Below are 16224 nucleotides of genomic sequence, written 5' to 3'. Positions count from 1 at the left end.
GCTGACAGATTTAAGACCCATCATTCACCTCCCTTTAAAGGTCGTCATTCAGAAGACGGTTCAGTGCTGCAAAACATCATGTACTCACACATATATACAGACACAGAGGCCCTCGGGAAGACGATGTTAGTAATCATCAGTGACTAATCTTTCTTTTTTAGCCTGCTCTATGACACTATACTGTAGCTTATAGGTTTATACACACATACACAATCCTATTTGCACCAACATACATAGTTTATATATGTTTTTGTTAAATCATCGTGTCTCATCACAATATGAATTTCTCTATGACCAGAATGTCAATGCGAACGTTTAATGAAATGACCCTGGTGTTTCCCATCCAAGTTTGCTTGCAGCTGTGCCTTTGCACAGCGTTGTGGAGTTACAAGCAATCAAGCTTAGCTCTTTGTAGTCTGCTCATTTTCTCTGTTTGAACAGAGCAATTCAAGGCTACATAAGCTGCTACTTGCAGAATCGACGATCCAAACTGTTGGTATTCTGGTTGCATTACAGATATTGTTCATGCCATTTTTTTTAGGTTTTAGGGAGAATAAAAAGTACAATATTTCTGCTTTATCAAGTCAAATCTCCAAGACTCCACAGCCAGGTTAGTCGTAGAAAGATGTATTATACTTCCTGGTTGTCTGTTCATCTGCCAAAACATGTGTCTATTCTGTTCCTGAAAACAGGATACATCTTGAGGGAATATTTTCAAATTTGGCACAAAGGTCCACTTGTCTTAGAGGGTGAACCCAGTAGATTTTGTTGTTCAAAGGCGAAAGTCTTTGTGACTTCACATCTATTCTCTTGAATGTAATATCTTATCAAATCCTGGATGAAGTTTTATTGACGTAGGTTTTATTTCTTGTTTCTTTTTTTTTCTTTTTTTTGAGATCACAGAGCCATCAGTGATGAGCTCGGCTCCTCTCATTCCTGATCGCTCCATCGTTATGAGATGGTCTACTGGTAATCATACAGAGGGAGAAAGAGAGAGAGGACACCATGGGTTTGGTGCATCTTTGAATGTCTAATGTAAGCCTTCTAGTGCCATTATTTGGCGTCAGGTTGCATTATTTCAATATGAACATTAATCTTCTTACTCTGCCACAGTAGACTAATGGAGGTAAACTGCAACTTGAGTGGTTGGTGGAGTCATACAACTGGGAGGCGATCATTCCAAACTGTTTCTCCTGAATCAAGTCAGACACACCCACACCTAAGTTTGCCTTCTGTCTCTCTTTTAGGGCACACATCTTACAGTCTTATTGAACTGTTGGCACTGGGTGTAAGTCATGTGGTGCAAAATCATCCATTATAGTCTCAGTTCCTTTGGATGCTGGACTTGTTTGAGTTTATCAGCAATTACAAAAATGAAAGACAGCTTCTCATTTCCCATTAGTTTATCTATTAAGGCTTTTATCTATTCCTTTTGATGTTCAAGTGCAAAAAGGAGTTTTGATCCAGTTCTAGCTGAGGAACTCGGAAATCAATAAACAGTAATTCAATTTTAAGAGTAAGTGTTATGTGTGAAGACGTATTTTACAGTGTTTCAGTTCTTCCGATTTGTCCCTTTGATGAACTTTCAGCACAGCTCCTATCTCTGTGAAACTTCAGACCCACTAATTGCATGGTTCAGCCAATGTAGTCCACCAGCAGCCCCCAGATTTCAGGGATCACAGCCTGATGGCTATCTTTCTAAGGGAAAAACGAATTGATATAACCTCGAACTGAAAAACCATGTTCCTAAGCCTCCATGCAGACTGTGTAATTACATGTATGTTTTTCCACGGTTTAAAGGCTAGAGGGATTTCTCTGGTTAATGCTCTGACCCCAACAATAGGGAAAACAGAACCTTTTCTTAAAGTTTTGATGGAGAGATGTTGATTAGATTTGAGACTACAGCCTCTATTTCCTCCAGCAGTAGGGGAAAGCAATTTTGTGCTGTTTGCTTCCTTGGGGAAGCTTGAGAAAAAAACAATATGAAAATGATTTCTTTTTCTTTACAACAAGCATATTTGACGCTTGCAGGCAAACACTGAAATAAAGTTGAAGCCTTTGCTTTTTATGGCCTCCACTAAGCTGCCTTTTTATGCCACTGCATCTGCATTTTTCCTCATGTTTTCTGCAGTGACGAGGAAAACAAGAGATACAGTGGCTGGTGGAGTAGAATGAGACTGGGTGGGGACTGGGAGCTGTTCCAGCTCAGGTTGATAGATATAAAAGACCAAGGGGGAAAGGACACACCTAAAGTAAGAGCACTGACATTGAGATCACTGTCCTAGACAAGGGGAACCTGCGTCTTTGTTGATCTTGCCAAAAGCAGTGTAATAAGGTATGCAAATCAGAATGAATAAAAGCAAACTGACAGGAGCAGTCCCTTTCAGTGTAAACTCTATACTCTCAAAGACAGCCATCTCGCCTTCTCTGTCTCACTTCAACCTCAACACCACTGGAGCCACGAGCAGTCCTGCAGACGCCAGACCCCGTTACACAAACACACACATGCTGACTAGAGGCTGCTGCACTTTTCTGGTATGTTCTGTTGGTCAGACTGTATCAAATATCTTGCTAAGAGGCTTTAGGCAGACAGTAGTGATACAAAATCTGAACGCCAACCTGTACTATATGTATCATATCCATTGAATTTGTACGCTTCTTGATCCAGAAAACACATTGAAGAAAAACTGCCAGAGAACAGTTTCTGTCCCCCTTTCACAACCACAGACAGTCTGGGTAAAAGGCCAAATGACCTCTGAGAATGACAAGGGGATCTTGGGGATATGTGCCATGGTTTGCTGTGTAAATACCTTTGGCTGTGTTAACTGTCTTCTTGGGTTTTGTTTGCGTGTGTGTATGTACTCCAGAACAGCTAAACTATCCAGAACAGATCCGCTCCTGCAAAGAAAGTTGGGGAAGTTTGTGCTTACTTTTATTCTTCTATTATTTCCGCTTCCCTTTTTCTCTATAAAGAGGCTTTTCTCTTCCTGGAAGAGGCTTTATTCTGCCTGATCCCGCTCTCTCTCACACTGCCTTCTCTCGTAATCACCAGTAAAGCCATCCCTAATTGCCAAAAGACGTGTTCTCTCTACAATTCTCATGTTCTCTTTTCCTTGCTCTCTCTCTCTCTGTCTGTCTTCCATGAAGGAGAGAAAAAAACTGATTTAATGGATCAGAACAGAAGAAACAAATACGAGTCTCTGGTTTTGATTATAAGGACATAAACAAGAGATGTAGAAACTTGATGATAGAGGCATAACATCCTGTATTGAGATGGTAATGTTCATGTTAAATATTTTTAAAGTCTGTATTTTTCCAGTGCAATCAATATTTTCATGAAGGTTATATGAGTCATGTTAAATGAAAGTAATATTTTGTGATGCTTCAGGCATTTGTTAACTTTGTGTGTTCATATGCTGTAGGTTTCTGCCTGTCTCTGTTGTTTTTATGAGTCCTTGGTGATAAAAGACACACTGTGGTTGTTTGGAGTCCGTATATGAGCTCAGGCAGAAGTTCAGCTCCCCTCACAGGGAGAGATGGCTGAGAATTGATGAAGGCCAATCAGCCGCTTCTGTGCTTGTTTAGAGGAATACTAATCAGTCATTAGAGAGATGCTGATGAGTCAGAAACAATGTCTTTGTGGCTAGTCTCTTTGAATATGAGTATGAACGGCATGTGTCCTTGTGCTTATCGATTTGTGGGTTATGGAATTAAAGTAATGCATGCACTCTGGCTCACTTTACTTGCATACTAGGAGCTCATGACTGCATGATTTTGAGAGAAAAAAGGTTATTCATACTGTCATGAATGTTAAAAAATCATCCACTATGTCTACTCTTCCTGCAATCTAAGAATAAACAGTTGAGGTTCTCCAGTTCCTGCTGAATTGCTAAAATGTACAGAGCCTTACTTGTGAATTTCACTGAGCTGTTAGTTTGGGATGGTCCAGGCACAAACCTGAAAGCTGAACACAAATCAGATGTACGGAAGAAAAATAACATTGTAACTAGCCAACAATATTCATGCCAAGTCAAGCAGCTCCGAGATCAGCCAGCCTTTTAATAAAAGTGCCCCCCCCCCTTCAATGACTAACCAGCAACGGTTGCAGCAGCAACCCCTTGATTAGCCGTCCAACAGAGCCTCAGCTGTGCCAAGATACAATTCGGATGGTCGGGTAGGTTTACTTAGTCATTTTACACAATATGTGACCCTACGTTTACAAGCTTGGACCTTAAGAATCATGGCAGAAGCTTTGCTGAAAAGCTGGCTGGCAAGTGATATTACTGCTCAAGTAAAAATCAACAAAATTAACCTTTGCAACAGGATGTATTACCACATCCACATGAAGGTAAAGTCAGCTGCTTACTTCCCATACACAGCATTTTTTTAATTGGTCTTTAGCTGCTGCTGACAGAGTGGTTTAAAATAAACACAGATGTTTAGAGGAGGCGTCTGACCTCCACACTTGCAGGAGTGCATCCAGATTTACCCAGCAGTGTACACACACACACAAACACACACTGCTATAATTGTCTCTGTGATAGCCTCAAGTCTTCCCTTGTATCCAAGCCTTGTCTCATTCATTCAGTATACAGTTTGATGTAACACGTCACTGGGAGATTTTTCTAGCAAGCCTATAGAGGAGTATAGGGGTAAAAAGTTGCCAGCCACTATCTACAGCCTAATATTTCACGCTGGCATTTTGGATTCTCATCCAGAGAAACCCGAGCAGTGAAGTAATGTGTATCGCTGTTCAACCAAACAAAACACAGAGTAAAGCTGCTTAATTTTACATAAGACACCACAGGCCATCCATATCCAGGACACACACAACTCTCCATTCACTTTATGGTCTACTGCAGTGGTGCAGTGTTGCTGTATAAGCAGGGCTGGAAAAGTTTAGAGACAGAAAAGAAACTGGGAAACAATTCAATTGTTTCATGACTGAGATTCCAAACAAGTATGACATTTAAATGCATAGACTGCAAGCGACGCTTTAAAATTGCTAATGAGATTGCACTTTTTCTCTCATTCCCATTCAAAAAGAAAACACGACTTATGCCAACAAACAATCTTTTTCATCAGTCAAACGTTCTCCATTTCCTCCCAGTGAAACAAAGCCTCCTTCAGTTGCTCTCACCACTGACGAACAGTGAGATGACAAACTTTGTGAAGCTGGGAAGAACATTAGCCATCACATTCAGCCCATTCTCTGTGGTAACTTTTTTTTTTTATTTGGGCTTTTTGTGCCTTTAATGGAGAGATAGGACAGTGGATAGAGTTGGAAATCAGGGAGAGAGAGAGAGAGGGGAATGACATGCGGGAAAGGAGCCACAAGCCGGATTCGAACCCAGGCCGCCCACCCGGAAGACCACAGCCTCCATACATGGGGGGGCGCGCACCAAGCACTTCACCACCAGCGCCCCTCTGTGGTAACTTGAAAGAGTTAAAGACTTCAACCTCATTAGAAGTGTTTTATTTTAAATTCCTTGTGACTTTGTAGTTGTCAGACATGACTGCAGTTCATTCTCTTAATTTCCCAAGTGCATTTGGACTTAAAATGCAGTAAGAACATGAAACAGTCTGATAACCAAAGCAATGCAAGCAGGTTTGAAAAGTCGAACTAATGCATTAGCTTTGCTTTGATGCATATTTGACTGATGAGCTTTTAGTTCTTTGTAAAACTTGATACATTTCTGCATTACTGTGTATGAAAGCTTCATTTATTTTCATAAAAGGACATTAAAGGATTGTATTTGGCTCAATGTTTTTTCTCTGCAGACTTTTTTTTGGGGCTGTTCATACTGAGCTGTATGCTCTGTGGTCAGTCTTGTTTCCTCTCAGTCTGTGGCTGAACGTTTTTGTAAATGCAGCTAGTCACTGCTGTCAAACGTTTGTAGGTTTCTGGACAGGATGGAAGGATGAGCAGTGAGTTGCTCCAGTGAAAACACTCCCTGATGGGCTTCTAACATGCTTTAAACACTCTTCCATCACACGTTAGTTCTGCTTTCTGCTAGTCTATCAGGAGTGGACAGAGGACCTGGCTCTGTTTATCCACAATCCACTCTGATTAGACCGCACACTCCCCATGGTGCCTCTGATCAGACGCCATACTTGTCCCTCACCATCCATCTCCTCACCCCGCCCTCCGTTTCCACCCCTCAGAGCACCATCGCTCTCCCTTTGTCGCTCTCGTGCTCCCTCTATCTCTCCTCTCTCATTCTATCCATCCATCCATCTGTCCCTATCTCTCGGGAGGCCAGCCCAATTAACCTGTTTAAACAGCCATCTGAGCATCCCATCCATTCCAATGTGGCTGTGTGAGAGAGAGAGCCTGTGCTGTACTGTGCCAGGATCCCAATGCCAGGGCCCCCTCTAATGCCCTTCCCAGCCTCCACCTCCACCTCTCCTCCCACTTCTCTCTCCCGCCTCCCATCATCTTCATTCTCCTTTTTCGGCATCCTCATCTTCTGTCCTCAATCGTAGTGATTGTAGCATAGAACAAAGCTAGTAAGAGTCATTTCTTTACTGCTTTGTTGGTCAGGATGTTCCTAGTGACTAATTACCGTGTTGATGAAACAGGAGTTTAAATTCAGACTAACCGACTGGTATGAAGGTAAGAAAACGGCTAAACACCGTCCGAATGAAAATAATGTGTGGCCTATTTAATATCAGTTTGAAACAGTTCATCATACTTACGAAATTGCCTTTTATTTTAAATGTAATTTCTCTGTGAAATATGCAACGTGCATTAACCTGCAGGTTAAGGATGGCAGATTGGTTTGCTGAGTGTGGCTAACATTTGGCAGTGCTAGCACTACAGCCTTTGGTCCGCCGTGCAGGTTAACGTCCACACGCTTGTGCTGAATGTTTTTTTATTAAATTTTTTATTTTTAAAGTAATTTCTTTTTGGGGGGCTTTTTGTCTTTGTCAGATAGGACAGCTGAAGAGAGACAGGAAATGTTAGGAATAGAGCGAGTGGGGGACGACATGCAGCTAAGGGCTGGTTTTGAACCCACAGCAGCTGCGATGAGGACTGTAGCCTCTGTACATGGGGGGGGCGCAACATTGCAAAGCAAGCCCCATTACCTAGCTAGTGGCGGGTGGCTGCATTACAGCTTAGACACATGACTTTAACTGTTGTAGGCCTACATAAAATAAACTATTCCCTATGATGTAATGCATTAAATGTACCGTAAACCAATTGAAATGGCTGCAGCTATAAACTCTGAGGCCTCTGGAGATCTCATATTAAGCAACTGCAAACTGCCTCTGAGCCTCTAGGCCTCTCTTTCCTTTTTCCTTTTTCCTCTTTTATCATTTGACTGTCTCTCTTATTTCTAACTCCACACAGCCTCCATCCTCAGTGTCCCTCCCTCTCAACTCTCCCCCTCCCCTCCTTCCTCTTTCCTCTCACCTTCTTCCTGTCACTCCTCAGCTCTCAGCTCCTCTCTCTCCCCTGACTGTATCCCTTTCTCACTTCCCTTTCAACACTTGTCACCTACTTCCTGTCAGGCTGTCCAGAGAACACCACAAGAAGGTCACAACTCTTTTCAGCGTTGCTCTCCTTGTCCTTGTCTTGTTGGAGGGAGAAGGGAACTTTAATTAGAAAAGTGTGTGCGTGTGTGTGTGTGTGTGTGTGTGTGTGTGTGTGTGTGTGTGTGTGTGTGTGTGTGTGTGTGTGTGTGTGTGTGTGTGTGTGTGTGTGTGTGTGTGTGTGTGAAGGGGGGGAATGAAGATGGCACTTGGTGTTTGATATCATCCAAGCAACACCAAAAGAAGCATTTCACTGCATGTGAAGCAATGGTGATGAATAAGTAATGGAATACATTGTTTCCCTAATGAGAATGCACATAACATGACAAAATGAGTATCTTTACAGGGATGTAACAACTCACATTACCTCCATACAGTAGTAGAGAAGTACTGCACTGGCTGCTTGGCACAATGGGGTGTTGGCGTTATTTGCCAGATCAATGCACAACCTGGGCTGCTGCTTTAGACGACTTGTTAATGTGCAGCTATGTGCCGATGGGCTCCATTGCTTTGTTGTCAGACGATTTTATAATCTCTCTTATAGCAGTATCGACCTGCCTGAGTGAAAGAGGAGCTATTGCAGAATGATGTGTGTGTGTGTTGATGGAGGGATAAAATTGGCACTGTCTTTTTCTTTAATTGGTGCAAGAATGAGACCCTCTGGGTGCTCTATGTGCAGCCTGTTACTCCATTTGTGTGTGGGCATTGGTGCAGTGAGCTCAGCTTGTCATTGTTGAGGCATGCACACACAATCATTGAAAAATAATTCTTACACACACACACACACACACACACACACACACACACCCACAGACGGATATACCCCTACAGTATTTACACAACTACTTATCTCAATATGAATTGGCTCATCGATTTAACATTAAATTTACATGCAATAGAAGATCCAAGATTTTTTTTTCTCAATGAAAAGCATTTTTTTCTGGCGGTTTCAAAAACACGTTATATATTCTATTTAGTATTTTATACTAGTGCCATGTTTATACTTTACTTCTCCTACATACATATTCCCTAGTACTGTATGTCTCAAGCAAGCGTCTTTTACAAATTGTTAAACAGTGTTTGTGATTTTATTTTATTTTCAATCTTTAATGTGACTTTGAAGTAAAGGGCCTACACCATCAGTTCTTCATAAAAACAGATTAAAGAGAAAACTGCCATTACGTTCTAACCACTGCAGCACTGCAGCTTTCATGGATTAAGCACATAAAGTTATTCTTTACCAGAAATGTTAAAAAAAAACACATTATTCTAACCACTTTTCTGGAAGTAGACACATTTTTCATCTTGTTTTCAGCAGCTTATCAATCAAAAATATAAACACAGGAGTCATTTGTATTTCAGTTTTGTCATTTTTGTCGAGAAGAAAAAACAATTAAACTGTCTTATATGGAGTGAGAGCCATGCTCTCTTTAGTATAGATACAGATACCCCACTCGCCTCGGTGTGAAGCAGAAGCCCACAGTCTTCTACCCGACATGACTGCAGTAGTGCTGCACTGCTGGCTGCGTGCCTGGCTTATAGGGAGTCGAGACAATAATTGGAGGACAGTGAGAGAAGGGGCATCAGACCACCTGCTGCTTGTTATTTTTTTCCTGTGGCTCATTTTTTCACTGAGAGGACGACTTAGTAATACAATAAACCATGCTTTGAGTTAGAATTTGTACTTTCTCGTTCTTAATGTAATCAGTCAGCCTTTCAGAACTCTATTTTGCACAGACACAAGTTTGCCAACTGGTGTGTTTGTTATTGCCCCCCCACCCGTTCCAAATCTAATCTTTGAGAATATTTGAAAATAATGGTAAAAGAAATGAGATAGGATTTGACAAAAAAAAGGCAAGAGAATGAAGCAAACAGGAAAAAGCAAACATGTTTATTTCAGGGGGGTTTGTTTTGGGTGGAAATGTTCAGCTACACAAAGACAGGAACAACCTGATGAATGAAGCAGAGGCTTTTCGGCTCTTTCAGGTTGATGTAATCCATCCTGTATGTCCTGTCTCCTCCTGTCTAGACTGGGACACTCCTGCAGCAAATGCTGTACTCAGAGGACAGTTGTTAAAGTGCTGTCCCCTCTGACTGAGCACTGAGTGACTGTCTGGACACCTGGCCTCACAGAGATGGTCGCTGACATGATGACAGGCATACTTGAGGCCAATTGTATCCAAAAGTCTGATTTACTTGCAGTTTATACTTTCCGTAATGGAAACCTTGTTTCGACGGCTGTAGAGACGTGGGAAGAGAGAAAGAGAAGTTACAGCAGTAAGTTAAGACCTTTAGCTCCGCTTTTCTTATGATATGCCGTCTAGACATTGTAATCCCAGAGAGGGAGGGCTGTTGATGCCGCAAGGGAGGAAGAAGATGAGGACGGAAGGCCAGTGAAGGCTACACTTGTCTGTGACTCATCTTCTCATCGTCTCATGAACTCAGTTTCAGAAGAGATCAATCACAGGACTTCCCTGACAAATCAGTAAGCTCCATACTGACCTGCTGCTACATAGTACCATTCTAACATGAAATGGAAAGGATTTCACGTGTGCACTACAGAGAGAAACAAATCCAGAGATTTTCTTTTCTGGCTTGACTTTCTTTTGACTGTTTCTCTCTGTTCATGATGATGTTTGTAGTAAATAATGTGTAGATATGAATATGTACATGTTAATATGTGACACTCACAAGAAGAGATGCACACACTTAAAAAAATAATTCAATGATTATTCATTGCTGATAATTCCTCATTGTGAGATCTTTTTGTGTAATTTCTATGAACACTGTTTTGAGCTTCACACGTAAAAAAAAGGCTTGGAATGAATTCATCTTCATATGCACTGGTGGGAAAACGCCATGCCTTGTAAGTTTGTGAAACAGTTCCCTGCAGAGACGTTGATAACAGTGAATGGATTATCATGACTGTGTTTATGCCAAATAGTTGTTGTGTGTTTGGCATCATTCATAAAAAAAGATTAAAACTCACACAAAACTGTATGAGCAAAAAAGGAAGACAATTGTTGAATCTGGAAGAAGCCTAAATCATCTTTAAATTCAGTGCCACTCAGTTGCAACAAGCCTTTTACATCAATGTGAGCAGAAATTATCTCTATCTCAAGCATTTGTTTGTTTTCCTCAGGCATATTTACTGTGTAAACGGTCATAGAAACAATGGATGTGTGGGAAAAAAAAGCTTTAGGACAAGCATAGCAGTAACTTAAAGTTACTTGCTTTGTCTGGAATCACACAATCCTCACAATATAGTGCACCATATTAGGAATTTACTATTTTGTAGCATTGTCCGAATTCTGTAGTAGTGTCATACCCTACATGGGCAGTAAGGGAATATTGCAAAAAATCCGGGAATAAATTCCTTACCAAGACATTTCTGCACAAACTTTTGTTTTAGAACATACATGAAAAGATTTAAATTCAACTCCTGTGGGAAAATCTGTGAGAGCTGCTGAAGGTTGGGGTACCTGGAACCTTATTGGTGAAAAATGAGAAATGTTAACCTCTACAGGAGGTTTTTCCTACAGGAGTTGAATTTAAATCTTTTTATACGTGTATTAAGACACCTTTATGAATTTTCCCAGATTGGTCAAAAATGTGATAAAATGCCATTGTGAAAACAAGTGTACAACCGCATTTACTATCCAAACAATATATAACATCATGCATTACGGTGCAAAGCTTCAACGAGCGTAAATCGATGTTTGACTGATCATATATGACAGACTGCTCTAGTTCACCTCTATGAGTTCAGACACATCCAGTGATCTGCAGTAAATGGGTGAAAACATAATCAACATTGCCCTCTTTTGGAGTCAAGAAATCTATTGAACCCTACTCAAGTCAATGCCCTTAAAATGTTTTGCAGCACAATGTTGCGTTTAAACCACTACATTTGGTGCCTCTGGTTTTCATATATGTCTTCAGTTTGTCTCATCACAGACACAAATTGTAGAAAGAGCAGAAGGGTCAACCCTGTGTTGCAATCATAGTGAAAGCACATGACCTCATGGCGAGGATCTGAGTCTAGCTGCCAGAGATAACTACAGAAAAAGTAGAAATTGAGCGATTTGGCCTTCAGATTAAAAGCTAAAAGCATAGTGTTTGACAGTCAGGAAATACAAAAGCCTTGTGCTTTTTGAATACCACAAAACTGGAATCAATATTTCCTGACAGAACAGTACACTTTAAACTTTTATGGATGCGAATGTGCAGATAACTGCCTGTATGTCTCATTCTGTTTCCCCCTTTGAGACTTTGGACTTTCTTTTAAAAGTTGAAACTTTTTTCGAAAAAAAAGTTTGTTTATATTATGACATGATCTTCCGCTAATTCACTTACCGCATGGTCTGCTTCAAAAACAAATTCAGATGCAAGTTCTAGGAAGACCGATGTTTCACCCCTTCTACAAGACACCACACGATACCTTTACAGTTTATTTTCTCATGCAGCAGTTGGAGAGAACGCTTTAGTGTCAAATGTAGCCGCTGATGCAATCTTTTGAGTTCAAACTCTCTGTGTAACTTTCATTCTTATGTTTGTGTGCAATGCAGATGTACTGAGTGAATGTATAAAAGTTAATGTTTTTTTTTTTACTAAGAACTGCTTTGATGAATATATGACAATATTCTCAATTTTCTTGTCCACAGTGAAGTTTGATGACTGCATGGGGAACCAAGCGGTGGTTTTCCAGAGCAGTGACCCTAACTTCAGCGTGCGGACAGATGGGTCCATCTTTGCCCAGGGAGAGGGAGCCAGCCTGGACGAGCCAGTCCAGTTTAAACTAACAGCAAGCGGTCCACACACACAGGTCTGGGGGACTGTGGTCCAACTGGCAGTAATAGACCCACCGTCACCTCCACAAAATGAAAATGAGGTAAGCCTTATACTTACTGCACATGGGCAAACACACACACACACACACACATACACTGAAATATCATGCTTAAATTTCAGTCATGCTCATCGAGTTTCTTTTCCCTATCAAATTTTTCTCCAGCGGTCTGGTGATAGTGACAGCCCAGAATCAGGTCAAAACTCTGAGGGGTTTTAGAGAGTGAGAGTGCAGCAGAAAAAAAGTAGCAGCAGCACATGGTTAAAAGTGATAGAATCACATTGCCACTGGGGGAGAGTACAATTCCCCACAGCCATAAGCTGTTATTGGAAAACATCCAGTGCCTTGGATACCCTGGGGGGCCTCGACTCTTCCTCCTCTATCTTAAAGCTGTCAAAGGTCGAGCAAGGACTGTGCAGCCAGAGCTCAGCCGTCCCTAAGATTTTACAACTCACAAGGTCAGATCTGTGACTCAATATCTGCATGCGTGTTAATCAGACTAGGTTACATCAACACATATGATGAAAGGCCTATTTAGTTCAATCTCAGGCATCTCGTACAGGAGGTCGACCAGGAAGCCTCTGCTGAAATCATACTGCATCTAGCTGAGACAGATGCATTACTTAGAAAACATAATGATGGACAAGAATCAGCTCTTCCTGATAATCTTCATAAAGCTGTCTTTGGAAATAAATTAGTAAATAGGACAAAAGAGCATTCTTGTTTTGACTGTTTTTGGCAGCTGTCATCAGCAGCTATTATTCAAGGAAATAGCTCAAAAATGCTAATATGTACTTACTATCTCCCCAGCCCCAGCAAAAAGACAATGTGAAAGTTGAACATTCAGCAGATAAAGAGAGAGATCTACTTCCGGCACAAGTGGAGTACAAAGCAGAGCTTAAAGATCATTTTGGACTTTTATAAATAGTATCTGGTTACCATGATCAAAACTTCAACTTGCTATTATGTGTCAACAGGCAATGGTTTTTGTAACATGAGCCATATTAAATTAAAAAGGACTTAACATTTCAGTGTTTTTACAGCTTGTTTTTGCTGCCCACAAGTAGCCAAAGTATACTTTTTTGCAGCCCAGCTACACAAGTCGAGAAGGCAGCTAAACCTCTTCATAGGAGGTCCCTTTTATGCAGTGCCAAGCCAGACAGTCACACTAACACTCAAACGTCAGATATGTGCAAGAGATCTTGAAAACATTATAGACATTGTGGATCTTTCTCAAAGGCCATTTTGAACTGTACTGTCTCGAGTTTCTCATCACCTCTAAAAAAAAAAAAAAAAAAAAAAAAAAAAAACTTATAACTCTCAATGTTTATGGCAGCAAAAGATTGAATAAAATAAAACATTTGATTATCACCTCTGATAAGTGGCACTTGAACTCATTCAAAACCAAAAAAGAAATCACTTTCAGCTGGATTTTCTTTACATGGCCAGAAAGCAAAAGAGACGGCACAAAGTCAGTCATAGAATCACAGAGACAAACAGAGAGGCGGACTGGGACACAGGCCAACAAAGGATCTATTAGTGGGAGTGGGTGTTAGGATGAGTATGTTGTTCTGGCTCTGAATAGGTTGGCCTTCACTCTTACACTTCTGTAGCTCACACTGCCTCGAATGATTCATTGGTTAGCTTTGTTTGAGACTCAGTATTAAAAAGCAGTATTTGAAGATGATGACTGGCTATCCTTCTTAAGTTTGCAGTAGTTGCGCGTGATAAAAAGATCCCGAGGAGCCACGAACTGAAGACAAGCAATAAAAAGGGTTAGACGGGGACATGGGTCAGAAATGCACTGCATGTTGTAACAAACATGTATGCAGCAAAGCAGGAAGCAGTGCGCTGAAACAAATGCTATGTTTCTTTATGGAAATGGTGCTTTTGTGGCGTGCTCTGTTGAATAATAACTTCCAGATGTCTGGGTAGCCAGGGGCTGGCTGATATCAAAGTGTGTAGGGTTTTGGGGAGGCATTGGCGTGGAGGGGAAGAGCCGGGACCACCGCCAGCTGGCTAGGGCTTGTGGCACCAGTGGTGGGGGGGCCGCATCCATTTCACACTCCTGTTCTCATAGCGTTAGTGTGCATGAGTGTGTATCCAGTACGTGTGCGAGAATGTTATTTGTTAGTGGGAGATTAAGTTGGATCAAATATGAATTATGCTAATTTTGCGTTACATTTTCATTGCTGTCTTTGTTTAGGGCATTAAGTGTCTTATGTTTGGAGCTTACAGTTTTTTATCTTTGCTAAGGGCACGGTTGCATGTCAAAAAGCATATGCTGATCACTGTGCTGGATCAAGGGAAGTAAAACTCTGCAAATCTCTCTGGAATCTGTGAAGCTGTGGTTAAGAATTCTGATATCTGACTTGAGTTTGCTTCTTCTCCTCACCCTCCATCTTTCATAATGGTTTCAATATCTGCACAGACATCTCCGCTTAACCTGTTTTTTAATCAATTTCATCACCTTCCTGTACTTTCTCCTTTTCCGTGTTAGTCTGAATAAGAAAAAGGGAATCAGAGCTTCAGGGTTTGATCAGAATTACACCATGGCTAGAGAAAAGCTCACTTAAGCCTTTTGTAACAGTGATGGGCACAGCTCTTTCTCTTTGTCTCCTTCTCTTTTTTTTTTTCTTCACCTATTTCTCTCGACTTGTCTCCTCTGGGAACTCACTAGTACCTGTTAGCATGTGTAGATAAAAGGATCTGGAGCATGACTTATTTAGGCTGGGCGGAGGAGAGGGGGGTCACATCTGCTTCTGAAAACCCTTCTCCTTATCCCCTTTATTCCATCCAAAACATGTTTTTCTCCACCTCTGCCCTCCCCAACCAGTCTGGTAGGATGTGGGACAACCATCCCCTGCAGTCAACTCCACTAAGCCTTCCCCTCGTGAAGAAAAAGAATACATTTGTCCAGACCTGGTTCACATCTGTCTCATCCCACTCTGCTGACAAACCCTGTTTGTGCACACAGGCATGTTGTACTTGGCAGAGGTTGGTCTCCTGAATATGGACTATGAAGGGAAAGGATCATGTTCATGTTTGAGTGAACTTGTCACACACAACAATTAACATTGGGTTTAGCAACATGTGTGTTTGGACAGTTAGTCTATCTCTAAAACAAGCCAGAAACCCCGCATGAGAAGTGAGGGTAGAGTTCTGGTGCATTTTACGCTTTGAGATTATTATTATTAAAGAGTTTATGATTCTCCATTCTTCTCTCTTGAGGGGTTATTACTCCCCTAGTGGTCTAAAGAGGACCTGCTGCTTATCCCCAACTAAAATTACAAACAGAAATGTCTTGTCTTACAATTTTACTCTTTAACATATTTAAAGTTTCTTAATTGCTTGACAACATTGGAACAAATCACTAAGTGTGTACTGTATGTGAACGGCTTTCCCATGGTGACAAACTCTCTACAAATGATTGCCTAGGTTCCCCTCAGCTCATAACTACATTAGACTTGACTGTTCTGGCTCTGTTTCAGCACTCTTATCAGCATCACTCAGAGACAGGAAGTAGTTTTTTGCAAAAATGTCAATCTCTCAATATAAAGATGAGATAAGATAAGATAATACTCCCCAGAGGGGAAATTCAGGTGTTGCAGCAGCAAGACAGAGGAATAGGTAATACTTAAATCAATTACATTGAGCAGATACAATTTAACTCAACTTTTAATGACTGCTAGACATGAAAAATCGATCACCACTGGCAGATTGGCCATATCACGTAAAAGGTTTTAATGTATCCTTTTACAGAACAGAATGTTTCCACCGCCCTCAAGTCGCAGCAACTACTTTCCAGACAATATTGATTAACCAGGACGTTCATCAAA

The 16224-nt window shown here is 41.1% G+C and overlaps 1 protein-coding gene across 1 annotated transcript in view; it reads left to right on the top strand.

Moving 5' to 3' along the window:
* Nucleotides 1-16224, top strand: part of LOC132989619 (cadherin-4-like) — a 214645-nt gene that overhangs the window by 132820 nt on the left and 65601 nt on the right. Inside the window, exon 4 of the mRNA XM_061057332.1 lies at nt 12201-12427. Coding sequence (XP_060913315.1) covers nt 12201-12427 — 227 coding nt within the window. The remainder of the gene's footprint in view (nt 1-12200; nt 12428-16224) is intronic.

This window comes from Labrus mixtus, chromosome 15, assembly GCF_963584025.1.
Source record: "Labrus mixtus chromosome 15, fLabMix1.1, whole genome shotgun sequence".
Classification (NCBI taxonomy): Eukaryota; Metazoa; Chordata; class Actinopteri; order Labriformes; family Labridae; genus Labrus; species Labrus mixtus.
This window is presented reverse-complemented; position numbering and strand designations above follow the sequence as displayed.